The 16,993-nt window shown below is 35.2% G+C and overlaps 1 protein-coding gene and 1 long non-coding RNA gene across 5 annotated transcripts; one reads left to right on the forward strand and one right to left on the reverse strand.

Annotated features, from left to right (window-relative positions):
• Positions 1-2,059: 2,059 nt before the first annotated feature.
• Positions 2,060-8,806, reverse strand: LOC102604234 (uncharacterized). Of its 3 annotated transcripts, none has more exons than XM_006359027.2 (8): positions 8,723-8,806; positions 7,190-8,055; positions 5,410-5,598; positions 5,123-5,214; positions 3,601-3,660; positions 3,435-3,504; positions 2,774-2,977; positions 2,060-2,631 (listed from the first exon to the last, which is right to left on the reverse strand). In XM_006359027.2, exons 2-8 carry the CDS (start codon positions 7,904-7,906, stop codon positions 2,248-2,250), a joined length of 1,716 nt encoding a protein of 571 aa, XP_006359089.1. In that variant the 5' UTR covers positions 7,907-8,055; positions 8,723-8,806; the 3' UTR covers positions 2,060-2,247. The 3 variants fall into 3 exon arrangements, with proteins under 3 accessions (XP_006359089.1, XP_006359088.1, XP_006359090.1); XM_006359026.2 differs by having other exon boundaries at positions 7,190-8,149; XM_006359028.2 differs by lacking the exon at positions 8,723-8,806 and adding an exon at positions 8,638-8,722.
• A 626-nt stretch (positions 8,807-9,432) lies between these two features.
• LOC107062955 (uncharacterized) lies at positions 9,433-12,680 on the forward strand. Of its 2 annotated transcripts, XR_001474982.1 has the most exons (5): positions 9,433-9,542; positions 10,778-10,847; positions 11,004-11,872; positions 12,237-12,319; positions 12,413-12,680. It is a non-coding gene; the product is annotated as an uncharacterized lncRNA (long non-coding RNA). The 2 variants fall into 2 exon arrangements; XR_001474981.1 differs by having other exon boundaries at positions 11,004-12,319.
• Positions 12,681-16,993: the final 4,313 nt, after the last annotated feature.

A 16,993-nucleotide genomic window follows, 5' to 3' on the forward strand; every position in this document is an offset into this window, starting at 1 on the left:
GAAGGGCTATGTTCTGCCTACAGCGCTATATGGATGCTTAACGGGGCTATGAGTTGCCTACGGGGCTATATTGTGCCTAGAAGGGCTATGAGTTGCCTACAGGGCTATATTGACGCCTAAGAAGGTTATGTGCTTCCTACAGGGCCATGTTGTTGCCTAAAAGGGCTATGAGTTGTCTATAAGCTACGTTGATGCATAAGAGAGCTATGTGCTACCTACGAGGCTATATTAATGCCTAAGAGGGCTATGTGACTTCCTACGGGGATAAGGGACTACTGATAGGGGTATATAGGCTGATTGGCACCTTCCGGTCTTATGGGGGCCTGAGTAGGTGGTCTTGTGTGTTGTTGTACCTGGCGAGCTTATGGGGGATTGGTTAGGTTGTTGTTTTATTATTTTTGATAAGTTTAGATTTAGGAGCAGGTCAGTACACTTATCTTATCCTTGATTTCTTTATTGGATTATTCCAGTATATCAGGATACCTCATCATAGTCTATTACCCTTCATACTCTGTACATTATTTTGTACTGACGCCCCATGGCCTTGGGGGGCCTGCATTCATGCATGCAGGTCCTGACAGACGACTGAGTAGACCTCCTCAGCAACAGGATTTACTTTTATTCGGTTGGCTAGCCCTTTTTCTCCGTAGCTGCCAGAGTTGGGAGGTTTGTTACCTTTTGTTGTATATATCTTTATGGGTAGGCTGGGGCCCTGTCCCACCAATCTTTACTACTCTTAGAGGCTTGCAGACTAGTGTGTGGGGTGTATAGCTACATTATGGCCATACTGGCCTATGTTGTTGGTTTGCTGAAGCTTGTGAGCTGTTTGATGTATTGTATTGATATATACCTGCTTTTAGTTTTGGTATAGATATCATGGTGGCCTCATAGCCATGCTGGCCTATGTTGTTGGTTTGCGGAAGCTTGTGAGCTGTTTGATGTATTGTATTGATATATACCTGCTTTTAGGTTTGGTATAGATATCATGGTGGCCTCGACGGCCCAATCAGGACTTCTGTGCTAGTTGGCTATTTATTTATATGATCTCCTAGGTGTAGCTGTTTCTTTTATAGATCAGTTGGCAGGGGTCTTGCCGGCCGATGACTTAGTTTTAAGCCGAGATATACTTGTTTGATTTCTTGATTGCGTGTGGCTGCCATGCACTAGTAGCAAATGGTTCAGCAGGGTCAGCTCTGGCCTGAGTTTTGGCATTAGGAGCCAGTTGCGCCCCTCGAGTTTGGGGCGTGACAATGAGCGCCCGAGCTATCTATGATTTATGATCTTATGAGGTAACTATGCCTTACGAGCATTCTAGCTAATGTTGATTTTGAGCACTTGTTATATTTATTGAGGATTATTATTAATCGAGAAGTCGTGATTTCAGATAATAAATATTTGAAATTACATGTCAACATAGGTTAAGGATCATACAGCTAGGTCGGACTACTCCTCTATGTGTTCATGGTGAAGGGAATATTATGGATCCACATGTCATGTTATGCCCTAGCAATGTATATGGTGGCTTGCAAATCAGACATTGATGGGAACTAATGAGCTCAAATAGTGTTATGTTGGTTATTTGAGAAACTCCTCAACAAAAGTTAATGATTTATGAAAGATGATAAGAGACTTTGATATTCAAGATGGTCTACATTTTAGATACCAATGGGTTCCATTTGTTCTTGGAGCATAATTAGTCTGTTCAATTGATTTAATGTATGGTTATGGTGGAGGGCTTGTCCCTATAAATAATTTATTCAGTCATGTTAAAGATTTCACGGATAGACGAGTCTAGAAGTTTCAAGGAAGTGATGAAATATTTCTTTGGTCTTCCTGTCACTGTATCATTCAACTCAAACTTTTATTTTATGAGAAGTTTTCTTTAAATACTCGTATTAATGGATTTCTTTTTGAAGGCTTTACATTATAGTTTGAACTCTTCTCATCACTTTCCGCTTACTTTTCTATATCATGTTATGCTAGTTGGTTCGCCCTAGCAAGATAAGACATCAAATGCCAATCTCACCTAAGCCCAGGGTCGAGGCGTGACAGAAAAAAGCGCCAGAAAAGACTTAGTAGAGTGTAGCAGAGAAAACTGCTAAGTGATATTCCATCATGATTTACAAGAAGAGATTGAAAGATATTTTACAATTAAATGGGCACCAATAAAGTTGAACATTTGCAGTCGTTGACCATTGATGTCTTGATTATCCTACTAATGAATGGCTCCAAGTGCAGTTGAAGTCATTACATAAGAACATAATTTGCATCTTCAATGAACTTATCACCAGCTGTTGGGGGCAAGTTATGCCGAGAGAGATGCTTATGAACCTGTGCATGCGTCTCAGCCTCATGTTGGAACATGTTGACCAGCTCCTGCAATTCAAGTTTCCTAATTTCGACCTGTTCTTCATTGATAGGCCTTTTTAAACCAAGGTATAGCAACCCAACAGCAATAAGCACGACACCTAGGACGACAAGGAGGACTGAGAATAAACTGAACGCATATGGTGTGTTTTGAGCTCCAGGGATCCCGTCCACATTGATTCCAAAAAGACCGGTGATGATTGTAAGAACAAGGCCACATCCACCAAAGACAGCCAAATTATGAGAAACTCTGAGGCTCTTATCCTAGAAATTGGAATGATGGGCCAAAAGATTACATTAGATTTTTGACAGAACTCTTATGAAAGGGTCTTTAGTGAAATGAAGTTTGATCATCTGGTATTAGAATGAAGTTGAACCCTCCTAGTCTATAGAACATCAAACAAACCTGCAACCATGCACGGAGATTGCTCTGCATGACATCTTGAATAGTAAATAAGCGTCCACGAACTGCTTCTTGCTCTTCAATCATTTCCCTCGTACTCTTTCTTATTCCTTCAAGGAGAATTCTAGTTGTATTTCCTCTCAAATGCTGCTGAAGTTCAAAAATAATCTCTTCCCTAGCATGAAGAGACCATTTCACTCTGATAACCTGTGTTTACACCATATAAGCAGTGTCATTCAAGAACACACCAGCTTGTATGACTTGAACACTCAATAAAACATGAAAAAGACAAGGATAAATGGCCCTATTTACTTCAAGTTAATTTACTAAAAAAAATTGTTCAGAAATTCCTCTTTTGTTTGATGATTTCTTATGATGACACATTTCTCTTCTTATATTATCTTCTAAAGGGAATACAACTGAGTTACAAGTCCAACACTGTCATAATAGGTGATTTACCTACAACAAGATCAAATTCTAGAGTAGGTCATATTTCTAACTCGAGAGAAATTTTCATGATGCAAGCAAAGAGCATGCTTCAAAGTTCATTGCGTATTTACCAAGAAATGACCAATAAAATATGCAATTAAGTTATGATTGATACACTCTATTTGATATAGAAAAGATTTGAAAAATTAAAATTTACTCAAGGAGCAAGATAGACCTGTCTTGATAATCTTCTGATTTCCTGGTTGAGAATTATTACTAAGAGACTCAGATCTTCCTTGTTCCTCCTATTATAAGCAAAGAAGATTTATTTATAACAGATTATGCTACATGAAAGAGCAATTACTTCCAGGAAGCTAAAATATGAGATGAGATTCCTGAACCTGTTAACAAACTTCAATTCCACTTCATCTGCTGCACCAAATATCAATTTCCGAAACAATCTTCACATGCATAAGCACAAAAAAGGACAGATTTAGGATTAACCACTTTATGGTGTCAAGGTGTTTCTTCATTCTGATGCTTAGAACCCTTATAGAGCAGTTAATCATTCAAGAGTTTGTAAAACATGCATTGAAAGTGACCAACATCAGTGTCGCCCATCACTTAGAACTCCTCCCACATCCCCAAGAAAAGTTTCAGGTACTGAACACTTCAGTGCCCACTATGAGTTCGAAGAGTAACACGTGAAGCAGACAACAGCGATAGATCCATCCAGATTGATTGAAATGGCACTTTTTAGTGTCCTCAGGCTGACAAATGCAACAAAGTGTACCCTTTGGCGAAGTCCAATGAACTGGAGCAAACTTCCCAACGGAATATTGGCAGTTATGACAAAAATGAAATGAAGCGGTCTTACAAGGTTGTAACAATGCCACATAATGATGCTGCTCAGGTGAAGGTGGTGGAAATTGGTCCGCTTTTGTCTAAGGGCTAAGGGGCAAGAGAAAATAGGTGGCTACTAGCAGAAGAAGCTCCTCTTCTCTTCATAATAGAGAGCAGAAGGAAGACAGAATGTTAATTGAATATGAACTTCTGAAGTAATAAAAGTAATAACCAGGAGTGCAAATAAAATTGTCAAGTTAGCTGAAATCAAGTATATCCATTGGACCTTAAAAGGAGTATGTTGAAGTGGGACTATCTCATCTAAAAGTTTAAGATGTCAGAAAGAACACTCTTTTATTTACTTAATTATATCCTTTTTTTATACTTCATTATATGTTTAACAGAGTGCAACCAAACAAGTTCTAGTTTCATGAGCTTGAAGGTGCTAACTGCATTTATGACACGCCATATAGTGACAAGAACCTAGCAATTACTTCTCCTATTAGAGTTAAAAACTTCTCGTCCGACCTTACATGAATGAAAGTTTCTCACTGTGGCATGCAATATGATAATTCTAGTCTCATAATTATTACTTCCTTCATCCCAATTTATGTGTCACAATTTAGATTTCGAGAATCGAACTTCTTAATTTTGACCATGAATTGGACATAGAATCTTTAAGTTTTTAAAAATAAAATTTACATACTCATTTTTTACTTTTGGAATCCGAACACCGCCACATAAATTGAAACAGAGGGTGCAGAAGATAACAAAATTTGTAAGGTGAATCTTGCACCATCACATTTCAAGGTTTTCTGAAGTTGCCCTCTAAATTGAATCGGCTCAGACAGAGATCTTTCGCAGACTCAAGTGGAAGGGCCACAGCCCACAAGTGAAAGGCATACTTGATACATTAAGAATTCTGATGAGTTTCTTCCTACACAAGACTATTTTGAAACTGGTCGCTGGGACAATGCAGAAAAGCATCTGGAGAAGTTAGGCTTCAACTTTTTTCTGCAACCACTGGTTCTTTAAGGCCAGATGGTTCAACTATTTCGCATCAGAGAGCAGTTCTCTTACCTGTCATCCCATCTAGCAAGGCGGCTAGCTAAATGCGCAATGACTTCATGTACTGTCCGTGGTGCATTATAGCCACCAGCAAGAAGTTGTTCCTATAATGAAGAAAGCAACAGATATAAGTAGCCAAAAATGTTTAGAGTTAGATCCAAACTACTTCTGCAACCACAAACCAGAAGAGTCAAGTTGAGATAAGAAGGATGTAAAATTGAACAAGCATAAATGACCAATTGCACCAACATATAAAGTCGTGAGCAAGGGAAATGTTTAGCATCTATAGAAAGGATGACCTGGACTTCTGTGATACCCAAAACATTGAGGTTTTCTGCTGATCCTTTCACGTGCAAAACCGTAACTAAAAAGTTCTGTGCTTGCCAAGAACGAATTACAACAGGGATGTCATCTTCGTCAATATATGGATCACCAGCAGATTGGCCCAACAGCTCAAATAACAGCCCTTCCGCCACCCTTACTGGGACCTAATAAAATCCAACCTGTGTTAAAATGGCAATATGACTTCATCTCTGAAAGCAGAAAGAAGCAATCCTTTTCATTTTAGCTTTTTATATTATGATATTAGGCTATCAGTTGTCACTGATACAAATGAGATTATTATCTCTTTACATCCAGTTTTCAGAAAAAAGATTATTATCTCTTTACATCCTCAGTTCACAATGACAAGAAGAAGAGGCATGAAGCAGAAAAGAAATTTTGAATTCTATTAGGTATATTACTTAATGCAAATCCAATAGTTAAAACTAAAACTGTTAAATTAATTTTATTACGTGCTTGGCCTTGAAAAAAGAATCAGGCCCGCGCGTGAGAGGGCGTACTGAGAATATAATTAAATAATAAAAAGTGTCCCTCTCTAACAACTTAAACTTTTAGATGAGATGGTCACATACTTTAACTAGGTATCAGAGCAGGCAGAGGCCCTTTGATCGAATCTCACCGCCACCCAAAGTAAAAAGAATTCCACGTGCTTGGCCCATGAAAAAGAATCAGGCCTGCACGTGAGGGGGGTGTGAGATGGTCACACACTTCAACAATTGAAAAGGAATGTCACGGGAAGTTAGTTAATAAAATAATATCCAATATGGTTAGAAACATACATGTTAACTCAATCACTAATTACAATAGTCACAACTGAATGGTTGAGAAAATCCATATGTAATACTCCCTCCATCACAATTTATATGACGCTCTTTTCTTTTTAGTCAGTCCTATAAAAAATGTCATTTTTCTATATTTAGTAACAATTTAACTTTAACTTTTCACTTTACCCTTAACGAGATGGTTTGAAGCCACATAAACATATGTGCCTTGGTTTAGACCACAAGTTTCAAAAAATATTTCTTCCGTTCTTAAGCTTTGTGCCCAATCAGACACCTTCACATAAATTGGGACGGGGAGTAGTCAGTTTTCAATATCGAGTATGAAATGAAGATGCAAACAGTATACTTATCAAAGTACATAATCATTCACCTTAATCGCATTTCAAAGATTATTAATTTACCACAGATAACATTATGATTGCCTTGGATATAAAATTGGTGCCAGATTTAGCATAGATCAATGAAACACCATCCTATCATCAACAACCAAATGATATAATATCTTGGGATCATCATTCTCTATAAGAAGAATAAATGTCAGAGTATTGTTGGGAAGATCAATTTTCCTAGCCACCAAGTGACATATGTTGGACAATCAAATTACTGACTTTCTTATCAGTATATACAATTGTCAAATGAAATCCACTAGTCATTAAGAAAGATTAGTTCATCTGCAATAGCAACAAAAATGTTTTATGGCAACAGAACTTATCACTCTCCTATAACCAATGGTCCAAGATACAGAATACAAAATTTTGGATATTACAAATAATTACCATGTCTCTTGCATTGATTTCAAAGAGGAAGACCTCTACGTGTCATACACAAAGCATGAACATATATGTAAGCATATTGTCACATGTTAAGAAAAAAATAAACTACTAAAGGTCAATCTTGTCAAGAATGTGAAGATATCAACAAAAATAAATCTAACACAGTAAGCTTAGAAGATTACCTCATACAAGAGGTGTTTCATCTTTTCACTTATTAGCCGACCTTCATCTCTTAAGGCAACACTAATTGCGGGATGTAACCACGGGGCATTACTGAGCCATGCATCTACAGAAGGATGACCAGCAGTCACATGGCACCACCAAATAGGCCCAGCTGGTCGCTCCCAGTAGGGAGCGGCTAAATCTGCAACAGTGAGATCATCTTCATCATCAATGAGATCAAACTGCTGGGTGGACCATCCAAAATCTGCTTGAACAGTTTGGATAAGTTCAGAAATCCTAGCCCAACCAATAGGCCTCCAATGGCTCCCTCCAATTTTTTCCAAATTATAAAGCTTCTGTCCAGGAGAGCTTTGGTTATCCATCTTGCCATCTGCAGGAGAAATCTCATGTTCTCTCAACTCAACAAGAGAGGTAGAATCCAGCAAACTGTTCCCGTTGGTTCTTTGAACAGGAGCCTCAGCCAATCTATAAGCACGTGCTGGCCTTTTAACTATTTCATTATCTATTTCATCAGGTGGTAAACCTTTGGTAGAAGATTTTGGTCCAAATTTCTTGTCTCCTCTAACAAACTCAAAAGCACAAATAAGTCCATCAGTCCACAGCTCACTCCCTGGCATGGCATCCTTATGGTAGTGCACTCTTTGGCTCTCTGTCTTCCTAGCCCTATTGCCTTGTGAAGAGTGGCCCTCACTCATGCTACCCTTATTTACTTTCATGCACAAAAGCGGCAAACACTACAAAGTCCTGTGATGTCTTCTCAGCATAAGTGAGTGGCAAAACCAGAACCAAATGTCCCAATATTACATGAACAAAAGCCTTCTGAATTTTGCATTATCATATTGTTAGGATGTTCCTCAAGCCATGCCTGTGAATCAAGGGCCATGAGTCTAGTCAAGATGACATGCAGCTTGTGATTAACTACACTTCCGTACAGTTATTACAAATATTTGCTACTTATCCTGCAATTGAAATATGAGAAGTCCATGCACCACATATCAACCCAATAATACAGAAACATACCAAATACAAAATAGTAGTTAAATTGCAGGAAGAAACAAGGCATTGCGAAAAGAAAAAATGCATAATGATACTAAAGAGTACTAACAATTAAAAAAAAAAAGTACTAACAACAATCAGTTGTCTCCCCACAAACTCATCCATAAAGTTTTAAACAACAATGGAAGTTCCAAATTTGAAACAAACCCAAACTTTATGCACATATTTGCAAAAGATTCCTTATGATAACTTTGTCAATCATTTAACAAACAAGAATTTCCAATTTACCAGTGTAAGTATACAACATGTCACCCAAAAAACTCCTTTAAATTGTCAGTTAATTTAACCAAAAGAATGTCCCATATAGTTCATGGTCAAAACTCAATGAAATCAAAATAAGTAAAAAATGTTACAAAAATCCCCAAATTTTGCTATCTTTCGAAGACTTTACACTGTATTTGTATATAACTTGAGCGAAGGGGAAAGCATAAAGGGACCAACAAAACCCAGAGAGAAGAAAATCAGTAACTGCTTACAGATCTTTTGGAGTCGCCAGTCCAACTATGGAAAGGGGAGAGGGCACCCACTAAGATGATAATAGTAATTCCCTAGTCAACACAAATTTTATTTTGTTTTTTGCCTAATTAACTTACATAATTATAATTATTATGCTCAAAAATATAATTTTAGATAAACATTGAAGTGAAAAATAAATAAATTTAAATCAATACTCTCTCTACGTTTCAATTTGTTTATATTATTTTAATTTAATATAGAATTTAAGAAATTAAATCAAATTTTTGAATCATGTGGTCATAAAGGCATAAATTAAAGATACGTCAAATATATCAAAATATCTTGTGATCTTAAGCATGTCCGGAAAGTTTGAATTTAAAAGTTGTCAAAAACAAAAAAAATTAGACATTTTCCTAAAAGCATACTAAAAAAAGAAGTATGAACAAATTAAAACGAATGAAATATGGTACAGAAAAAAAAAAACTAATGAAATATATAATTGTTCCATTCTCAATCAAAATTTTAGCATTTCTTGTTATTTTTCATTCACATCCAATTTAATAAAATAATGCCTTGACCTTTGAGTATGTTAAAATTTCTACTATAGTAGAAGTGCGAGTGGAATTGGGTATCAACATGTCTGTTTCCAGTCATCATATTAAATAAGGGTATTTTTGTCATATTATATTTATTTCCCTGATTCCACTTCATTACACGTGGGTCATAGGTGTCCTCCATGCCCACTTCCGTCCCTTTTATCAAAATCCATTCAATCTACCAAAGCTCAAAGCTTTCTTCATCTTCAACTTTCTCACACTCACACGTTGCTGCAATTCTAAGGTATTTGTTTGTTATTTTTTTCACTGTTATGTTATTTGGTTGAATGGATGCTAAAGTTTCATATTTTTTTCTTCAGTTTTTCGTATTTCGTTGAATGGGTGTACGAAGTTTTGATGTTAATGAAGAATACGAATATACGGGTGAAAAGAGCTGCAGTAAGCAAAGGAGAAAAAGAAGATAGGGTTCCTATTTATGTATTTGAAGTTTTATTATATAGGTTTACAAAGTTTTCATTTTTATGTTGGTCAAAATTCAAAGAGAATCAAAATTAGGGCAAAATTAAACTTACAAATTTGCCAAAAATTTCAGTACTCAGATGAAAAAGACTAGCAAAACTAAGAGCAACCCTTGAAATCTAGAGAGGAGAGTAACTAGCAAGGAATCTGTATGTTGTGGGATTAGAAGAGAATCACTCTTCTAAAATATTAACAATCTCCCTTCGGGGTGGCCCAGTGGTTTGAGCTTGGGACTTCCATGTTGGAGGTCTCAAGTTCGAAACCCCTTGCCAGCGAAAGCAGGGGATTTGCCTTCTGGGTCGAGCTCGTCGCACCAGGCTTGCCTAGTGCGGGTTACCTCTCCTATGTGGTTTGAGAGCTATTGCATAGGAGCGGGGGTTTTACCCTGTGCGCACCCAAAAGGGTAGCGGCTGCGGGTTTCCCTTGTCATAAAAAAAAAATAAAAAAATATTATCAAGCTAAATTTCATGCCTATAAATTGCCTAAAGAACCGCATATCTTAATGTTTGCATTCAGTACTCTTAGTCAATTTGTCTTCAATCAATGTTTGGAATTTCAAATGCGTGGAAACATAACTAAGTAATTAAATATGTGTTCTCTCTAACAACTTAAGCTTTAGATGAGATGATCACACGCTACATCATGGTATCGAAGTAGACAAGAGGTCATGGATTCCAGTCTCCCCGTCACCCATTATTATCAAAAAATAATTTCCATGAACTTGGACCATGAAAAAGGTCCGCAGATGACTGATGTTTTGAAGCATAATTAAGTAATTAAATGTCTCTCTCTGACAGCATAGGCTTTAATTAGGTGAGATGGTCACACATTAAAACAAAATGTAATTGCTTATTGTGTGTTTCTGCATAATGCTGCATTGCAGTGTGTTCTTTTATCGTTCTAATTTAACTTTTGCATGTGTGTACCTGTATTGTTGTTTTATTAAAGCTTTTTTGGCAAGTTATTGAATGTCGAGAGAAATAAAATATTTTTTTGCAGGGATCGAAGTGGAAATAAGAGTTCGAGCATTTATCTTTGCTCTCTTCTATCATTTGGTGGAAAGAGGATGGTAGGGAAAAAATATTTTCACTCTATTTTTAGCTCTTATCGAATTTGTAGATTTCTGAAGTGCTTCGTTCACACGTGTTAAAGTATATGTTAGGTCTCTGAATTACAACTTGATGATGGCTATGTTTTCTCCTTAACTTGAGTTTCCTTTTTACAGTAAGAGACTATTAGTCACTTGCCCATTGGTTTTATGTGTTTCACCGCAACAAAGCATCTGGAAATTTCTCTATCATCATCTTTATTTCTGTTTGCCCTGCAATTCTAGTCAGTTTCTTCATTTTTTTCTCTGTCGAATGTACAATTTTCTTTATTCTTTGCTCATCACTGTACAAGACTGTTGGTAATGAGTATTTGTTAGTATTTCCACCCCAATTTATTCATGCATACTTAGTATTTTTCTGATTACTCATTTAGTCTGATTTTTACTTGTTGGAGTTCTAAACTCCATTCTTCTCTCTTGAGCCAATTATACTTTCTCTTATCACATTCAATCATTTAAGACACTCTAAATTCTGATATACTGCTTTCTTGAGTGTTTTATGTTGCCACTTTTTGCAAGCTTATTGCGTCAAATTTGTTTCATTTTTATGAGATAAGCTGTTATTAGTTTGTAGATATGGAGCCTCCTAAAATGATCTACTAAATTCATCGAGTTGTCCCAAGGGATCAAAACAGACAATTATTAATGGAATTCTTCTCCGCTATTAGGTTTCATTACTTTAGTTTGCTTTGCAACTCTTTTTCTATTATGATTACTCAAAGAAAATTAAGTATCAATATGTTACCCTTTCCTGTTGCTTCTATTGTTCGGAATCCTCAAGTTTGTTGTATTATTTTTTTGCGGATTGCCATATCCTAGACTACAATGTGTGTTCTTGACTATTAGTAGTTGATTTAAAAAAAATTATAATTACCTCAAGGTCTTTGTTGATTTTTTGTACAGATGGAGTTTCCCAAAGGAAAACCCTTTTGGATAGCCTCAAAGCTCTTGTGTAAATCCCTCAAATGACTCCATTATTGATATTGGTATTGATATTTATTAATTCTGAGTCAATCATACATGGGTCGTTCATGTGTGCAGTTTTTCTTTCATCCCCTCCTTAACTCTTAATTTCAAAATTTTCATCCATTTACTAGAACATGGTTCCGGACCTTTCTGCTTGGCCCTCTTTCAATTTGGATCATTCAAATTTGTGATTTATGTTAATGGCGGTCTTCATGTATTATGTTCTGTTTGGATAGAGTCAGGGCCTCTATCTAATATATTAGTGTGTATTATGTTTATAAATGTGTACTTTCTTTCCTCATATAATTTATTCCTCTCATTTGTTTGTTTATAGATGTGTACTTTCTTTTCTCCATCATTTATTCATCTAATATGTTTTACCAGAAATTTTAGCTATTACCTTGGGTCCTTTGCACCAGTTTTTTTAAAAAGTTGGGTTGAAGAATGATGTCCAACCCTTTAAAAAGGTACATAGCACATCCAGTCCCACACTATTGCTATTATAATATTGCTACTGTACTCTACATCCATTGCTAAGACGTTTTCTCCTATTCCAACAGGAAATCTCAACATCTATTTTGTCAATCATGCATCACAAAGTTGCAACGATAATTAAGAAAATCAAGATGACTACCACCAAAGTAGTAATGGGATGCTTTACTATTTCACCTTTAGGGATATCAACTTCTATAAATATGTAAATATAGACTCTGCATTTGCTATTTCACATTTTGCAATATCACCTTTTGTAAATATGTAAATACATATATAAACTGTGCAATCATAAGCGCAATGCATATAGAATGTGTGTAGTCGTTTACCATGAAATGTTCTTCAACAACTACTTTGTTCTGATTTTTTTAGCTGTTTCCTTACAAGTATTTTCGAACTATTGTTGGCGTCATATATATTGGGCCCGTGCGCGCACGGGCAACGTTTGTCTAGTATTTTAGATATGCTAAAGTTATACTTAAATAGTCAACTTCATATTTTTCTATAACTTATTATATCATATTATATTAATACTAGATATTGGTGCCCGTGTCAGCACGGACCCAATATATATTATTGTTTATTTTTCAATCTATGTAATATTGATGAAATTTGAAGAGTTAGGTATTTTTTTAAAATATTTTAAATTGTTAATTATTTATAACGTGTAGTATTTTTTACGTTATTTACAAATAATATATGTTACTCTTTCGATGTAATGACCTGATTTTCGTCGTTATGGAAAAGCCAATGGGAAAAGAATTTGGGGCCGGAAAACTTTTTCGTAGTAATTGGATTTTCCCAACCTAGTCCAAATTTGGACGAAATTGGAGTCTTTAAGGTGTAGGGCAATATGGTAGCAACCGGGTGAGTTAATTATGATTTTGATTACATGAGTAGTTAGATAACTCGTTAAAGAATCAGTACGATTTTATGGAATTGAACGGGCGAGTAGAACTCTAGGAATCGATCTTAGCGTAAAGGGTATTTTCTGATCGTCGTTGGTTAGAGGTGTGTTGTGAAATGGGGGTATTGGAATTCTTTAAATAGCTCACTGGTTTCGTGCAAGCCTCTTTAGCAGGATTGGTGTCGCTCTGGTAGGGCCACTGCAGCGGGGTGAGGGCCGCTGTGGCGGGTTTGACGCGACTTAAAGTCTTAAATAAACCCTAAATGACCTTATTTGGCACATTTCGATTTTTAGAGCTAAGGAACGAACTCCAGGCGACTCCTACTCGTTTTTCACCATTCTTGAGGCTAAAGGTAAGTTTTTCACTCCCCGAATCCATTTTTTTTATCCGTAGAAAGTAATAGAATGGGTGAATGTTGATGGGGGAGGGTTTTGTTATAGATTTTCTGGTGGAAACAACCGTAGTTTGGATAATTAGGATCATGGGTTTGATCTAGGGTTCATAGAATTGTTGGTAATTCGAGTAATTAGTAATTGTTTATTGATTACCGTATTATATTGATTGTTTGTAGACCAAGAACAAGCGGAACGAATTCGGAAAGGGAAGGATCAAGTTTCTTAGGGTTTCAAGCTTGTTTCGAGATAGGTGATGGTTGTGATTTCATGTTTGTGTGATATATGTTTGTAATTGCTTCATTGTACTGCATGTATGTATGTGAATGTTGCATTATTGATCACACCTTATGTAAATGAGTATGAACGAATAATTGTATACCAGGAATCACCTCTTGTTGTATGATTGTGAGAATATATATTGTGATTGTGATTGTGGTTTGTTGAATGGGCGGGTGTCACGATCCAACACACTTACTGGGATCGGTTGCCACGTTTCGGCATAAACATTGGATCGGGTACCACGTTCCGGTATGCTAACAGTTTGAGTGTGGCTTCCATGAGAGGACCATTGAATTAGGTTCCGTGAGAGGACCATTGAATTGTGTTGTGTATCTACTTGTGATGATTACGTTCATAGCTAATGATGATTGATATTAGAAGACTGTATGTTGCTCTAAATTGATAATCAATGTGTATTATTGAGAACGTGTGATGCTACATTGATCCTGAAAAGATGACTAATATTGTATATGTTCGGTATATGCTTGTTTTATAATGTTGTGGTTACTTGCATGTGTTTCACTTTTGGGATAGCCGCGTGATCCTACCAGTACACTGTGGTTGTATACTGATATTGCACTTGCTTGTTCTTTGTTGAGTTACAGGGTATCTTCAGGCGGCTATTGATAGACCTCAGCTAGGTGACTATTGAGCGTGACCGGATTCAAGGGTGAGTCAGTTCTTTCAGGATGCCATGAGTCTCTCTTGTTTAAGTCAACTCTATTCGAACTCAGACTATTGTTTAAGGTGTTGTTAGTTTCGGTGTTGTACCCCTTGTTCTTAGACTTGTCGTTAGTAGAGTTTTGGTACAATGCTTTCAGGTTCTAGGGGTTGTTCTTCCGCATTAGTTTGGTTAGTTGTTTGTTAAAACCTTGGAGTTTATGGGGACTCTATTTTTATAGTCATTTAAATGATTTAGTTTTCATAAAATTTGTTTGTTTGGGTTGAAGTAATGGTTCTCCCACTTGAGGGTTTGTGTGGGTGCCAATCACGACGGTCTGGGTCGTGACACTCAATCTCAATTTATGTGGCACAATGAAATGTAGAGTCAATCAAATGTTTATATGGTTTTTGAATATTTTAAATTATTAATTATGTGATTGTTTTTACGTAATTTTTTAATAATATTTCTTATATAATGATAAAATATATAACAAAATATATAAGAAAGTAAGATAATTAAATTAAAATGAAACACGAAATACTCCCTCTATTTCATAATAAGTAATTTTTTAGGCTTTTTTCATTGTTCAAATAATTGAATCGTTCAAAGTTGAAGATGAATGTTTGAAATTTTTCCTTATTTGTGCTTTCATTTATAGTTTCATATTTTCTTAGAGATAAATTAAACTATTTACAAAGTTATATTTATAATTTTATAAAAGATAATAATGAAAATTATGATTTAAATTATGTCCTTTAATATTTTTCATAGAAGAAGTATTAATAATTTACTTGAATAGGATAAATGTTTCTAAAAAGTTAGAATAAATGACACAACATGACAATCTATAGACTAAATTGGTTAGCATGAATCTTCTAGGGACATATGAGTCAATATGTTAATAATTGGTGGATTTTTCGTCTAACAACAGAAGAGTACAAGTTTAAAGAGGCAAAATACTCTTTTTTGAAGAACAAAACATATAAAATACCAAAATTACCCTTTATCATACAAGCAGGCATGTTGACGAAGACATGCCTGCTTGTAGACTCTTTTAATTGAGAAAATAGTCAAATATCTTTTAACGTTATAAGTTAATTTTCAATTACATACAAATTTCTTTTATCATAGTAGATGTACAACCAGCAATAATTGTGTGAGGTTCTATTAGTATTTTTTTACACTTGAATAGTGGGCCTATTTTTATTTTTTTTACTTTTCACATGTTGTTCACCACTTATCTTTTCTTTCATTTTCTTAGTTTTTTACTCTTAATAAATATCCAATTCTCAAATACATTACAAATAAGTTCATTGTTTAATATCTTTTAGTAGAATCATATAAACTCAATATAAAAACTAATTTACTTTAGCATACAAACCAATTATATATATATTTATTTATTTATTTATTATTTTTTTTTAAAAAAAATTATAGATATTTTTTTCAACATAACCATATTTAAAAATAAGATTGACAACGGGGCTGAACATGACGGGGCTGAAAGAAAAGAGGGATACGTGAAAGAGAGATGGTAAAAAGGTAAATAAATGGGCTCATTATCTTAGTGTCAGACAACTAATGGATCCTCACTCAACTATTGTTGGTTGTACCTCTACCATTGTAAAAAATTTCATCTTCCTAATACGTCCTAACCAATTTTATGTCAATGTTGTGATGTACAATTGTATATTCATTTTTTTCTTGTAAATTCTTAACCTAACCTAAAATAATAATTGAATATTTCATTGTAAAATTAAGTAAAGTTCCCACTTTTATCAAACCTGAAAATTAACATTTACAAAAAAAATGCTTTCGAATAGAGAAGAATATTTGTTTTGATAATAATCATCATATCAACATCATATCATCATATCATATATTATTAAAAGTGGGAACATCCTAACCTCAAAGTTGGATTACCATTTTACCCCTACATTAAATTAAAGTATTAAAAATATTTAATTAATTAAATATTAATAATAGATAAATGTCTTATACTCTTCACCATCATCAGAAAATGTTGCTTAGCAACAACCTTGAAATAGGGCAAAGTTTAACTGCATCAAGCTCTAAAGTCGGATATTTTGTTCCAGCTCAGCTAGATCAAAGACTGTCGTAAATTGTATCTTGAGTCTTAAAATTTGGGTCTCTTAGCCCCTAAATTGGTGTACAAGCAAAAGAATAATAGTAAAAAAGGGGGTCTCTGGCTTATTAAGAAGCATATTAACAACACACTAGGCTAAAAATCAAAGTTTAGGGGGTGGATGGGTTGAAAATGCAAATCTAGGTTTAAATCATAAGTTTGTAAGTCTAATGATAAAGGGTGTGGAGTAGCCAAAGAGAATACAATGTGATTTCCCTCCTAAAAGAATAAAACAAATGTGTTTGTACATGTGAGAG

This window comes from Solanum tuberosum, unplaced genomic scaffold, assembly GCF_000226075.1.
Source record: "Solanum tuberosum cultivar DM 1-3 516 R44 unplaced genomic scaffold, SolTub_3.0 scf00287, whole genome shotgun sequence".
Classification (NCBI taxonomy): domain Eukaryota; kingdom Viridiplantae; phylum Streptophyta; class Magnoliopsida; order Solanales; family Solanaceae; genus Solanum; species Solanum tuberosum.

Coding starts and splice junctions, on each gene's coding strand:
- LOC102604234 (XM_006359027.2), bottom strand. CDS start 7,906: ATGAAAGTAAATAAGGGTAGCATGAGTGAGGGCCACTCTTCACAAGGC. Junction 5,599..7,189: donor TGAAACACCTCTTGTATGAG/GTAATCTTCTAA, acceptor GGATTTTATTAG/GTCCCAGTAAGGGTGGCGGA. Junction 3,661..5,122: donor CTTGCTAGATGGGATGACAG/GTAAGAGAACTG, acceptor ATGCATGTGAAG/ATTGTTTCGGAAATTGATAT.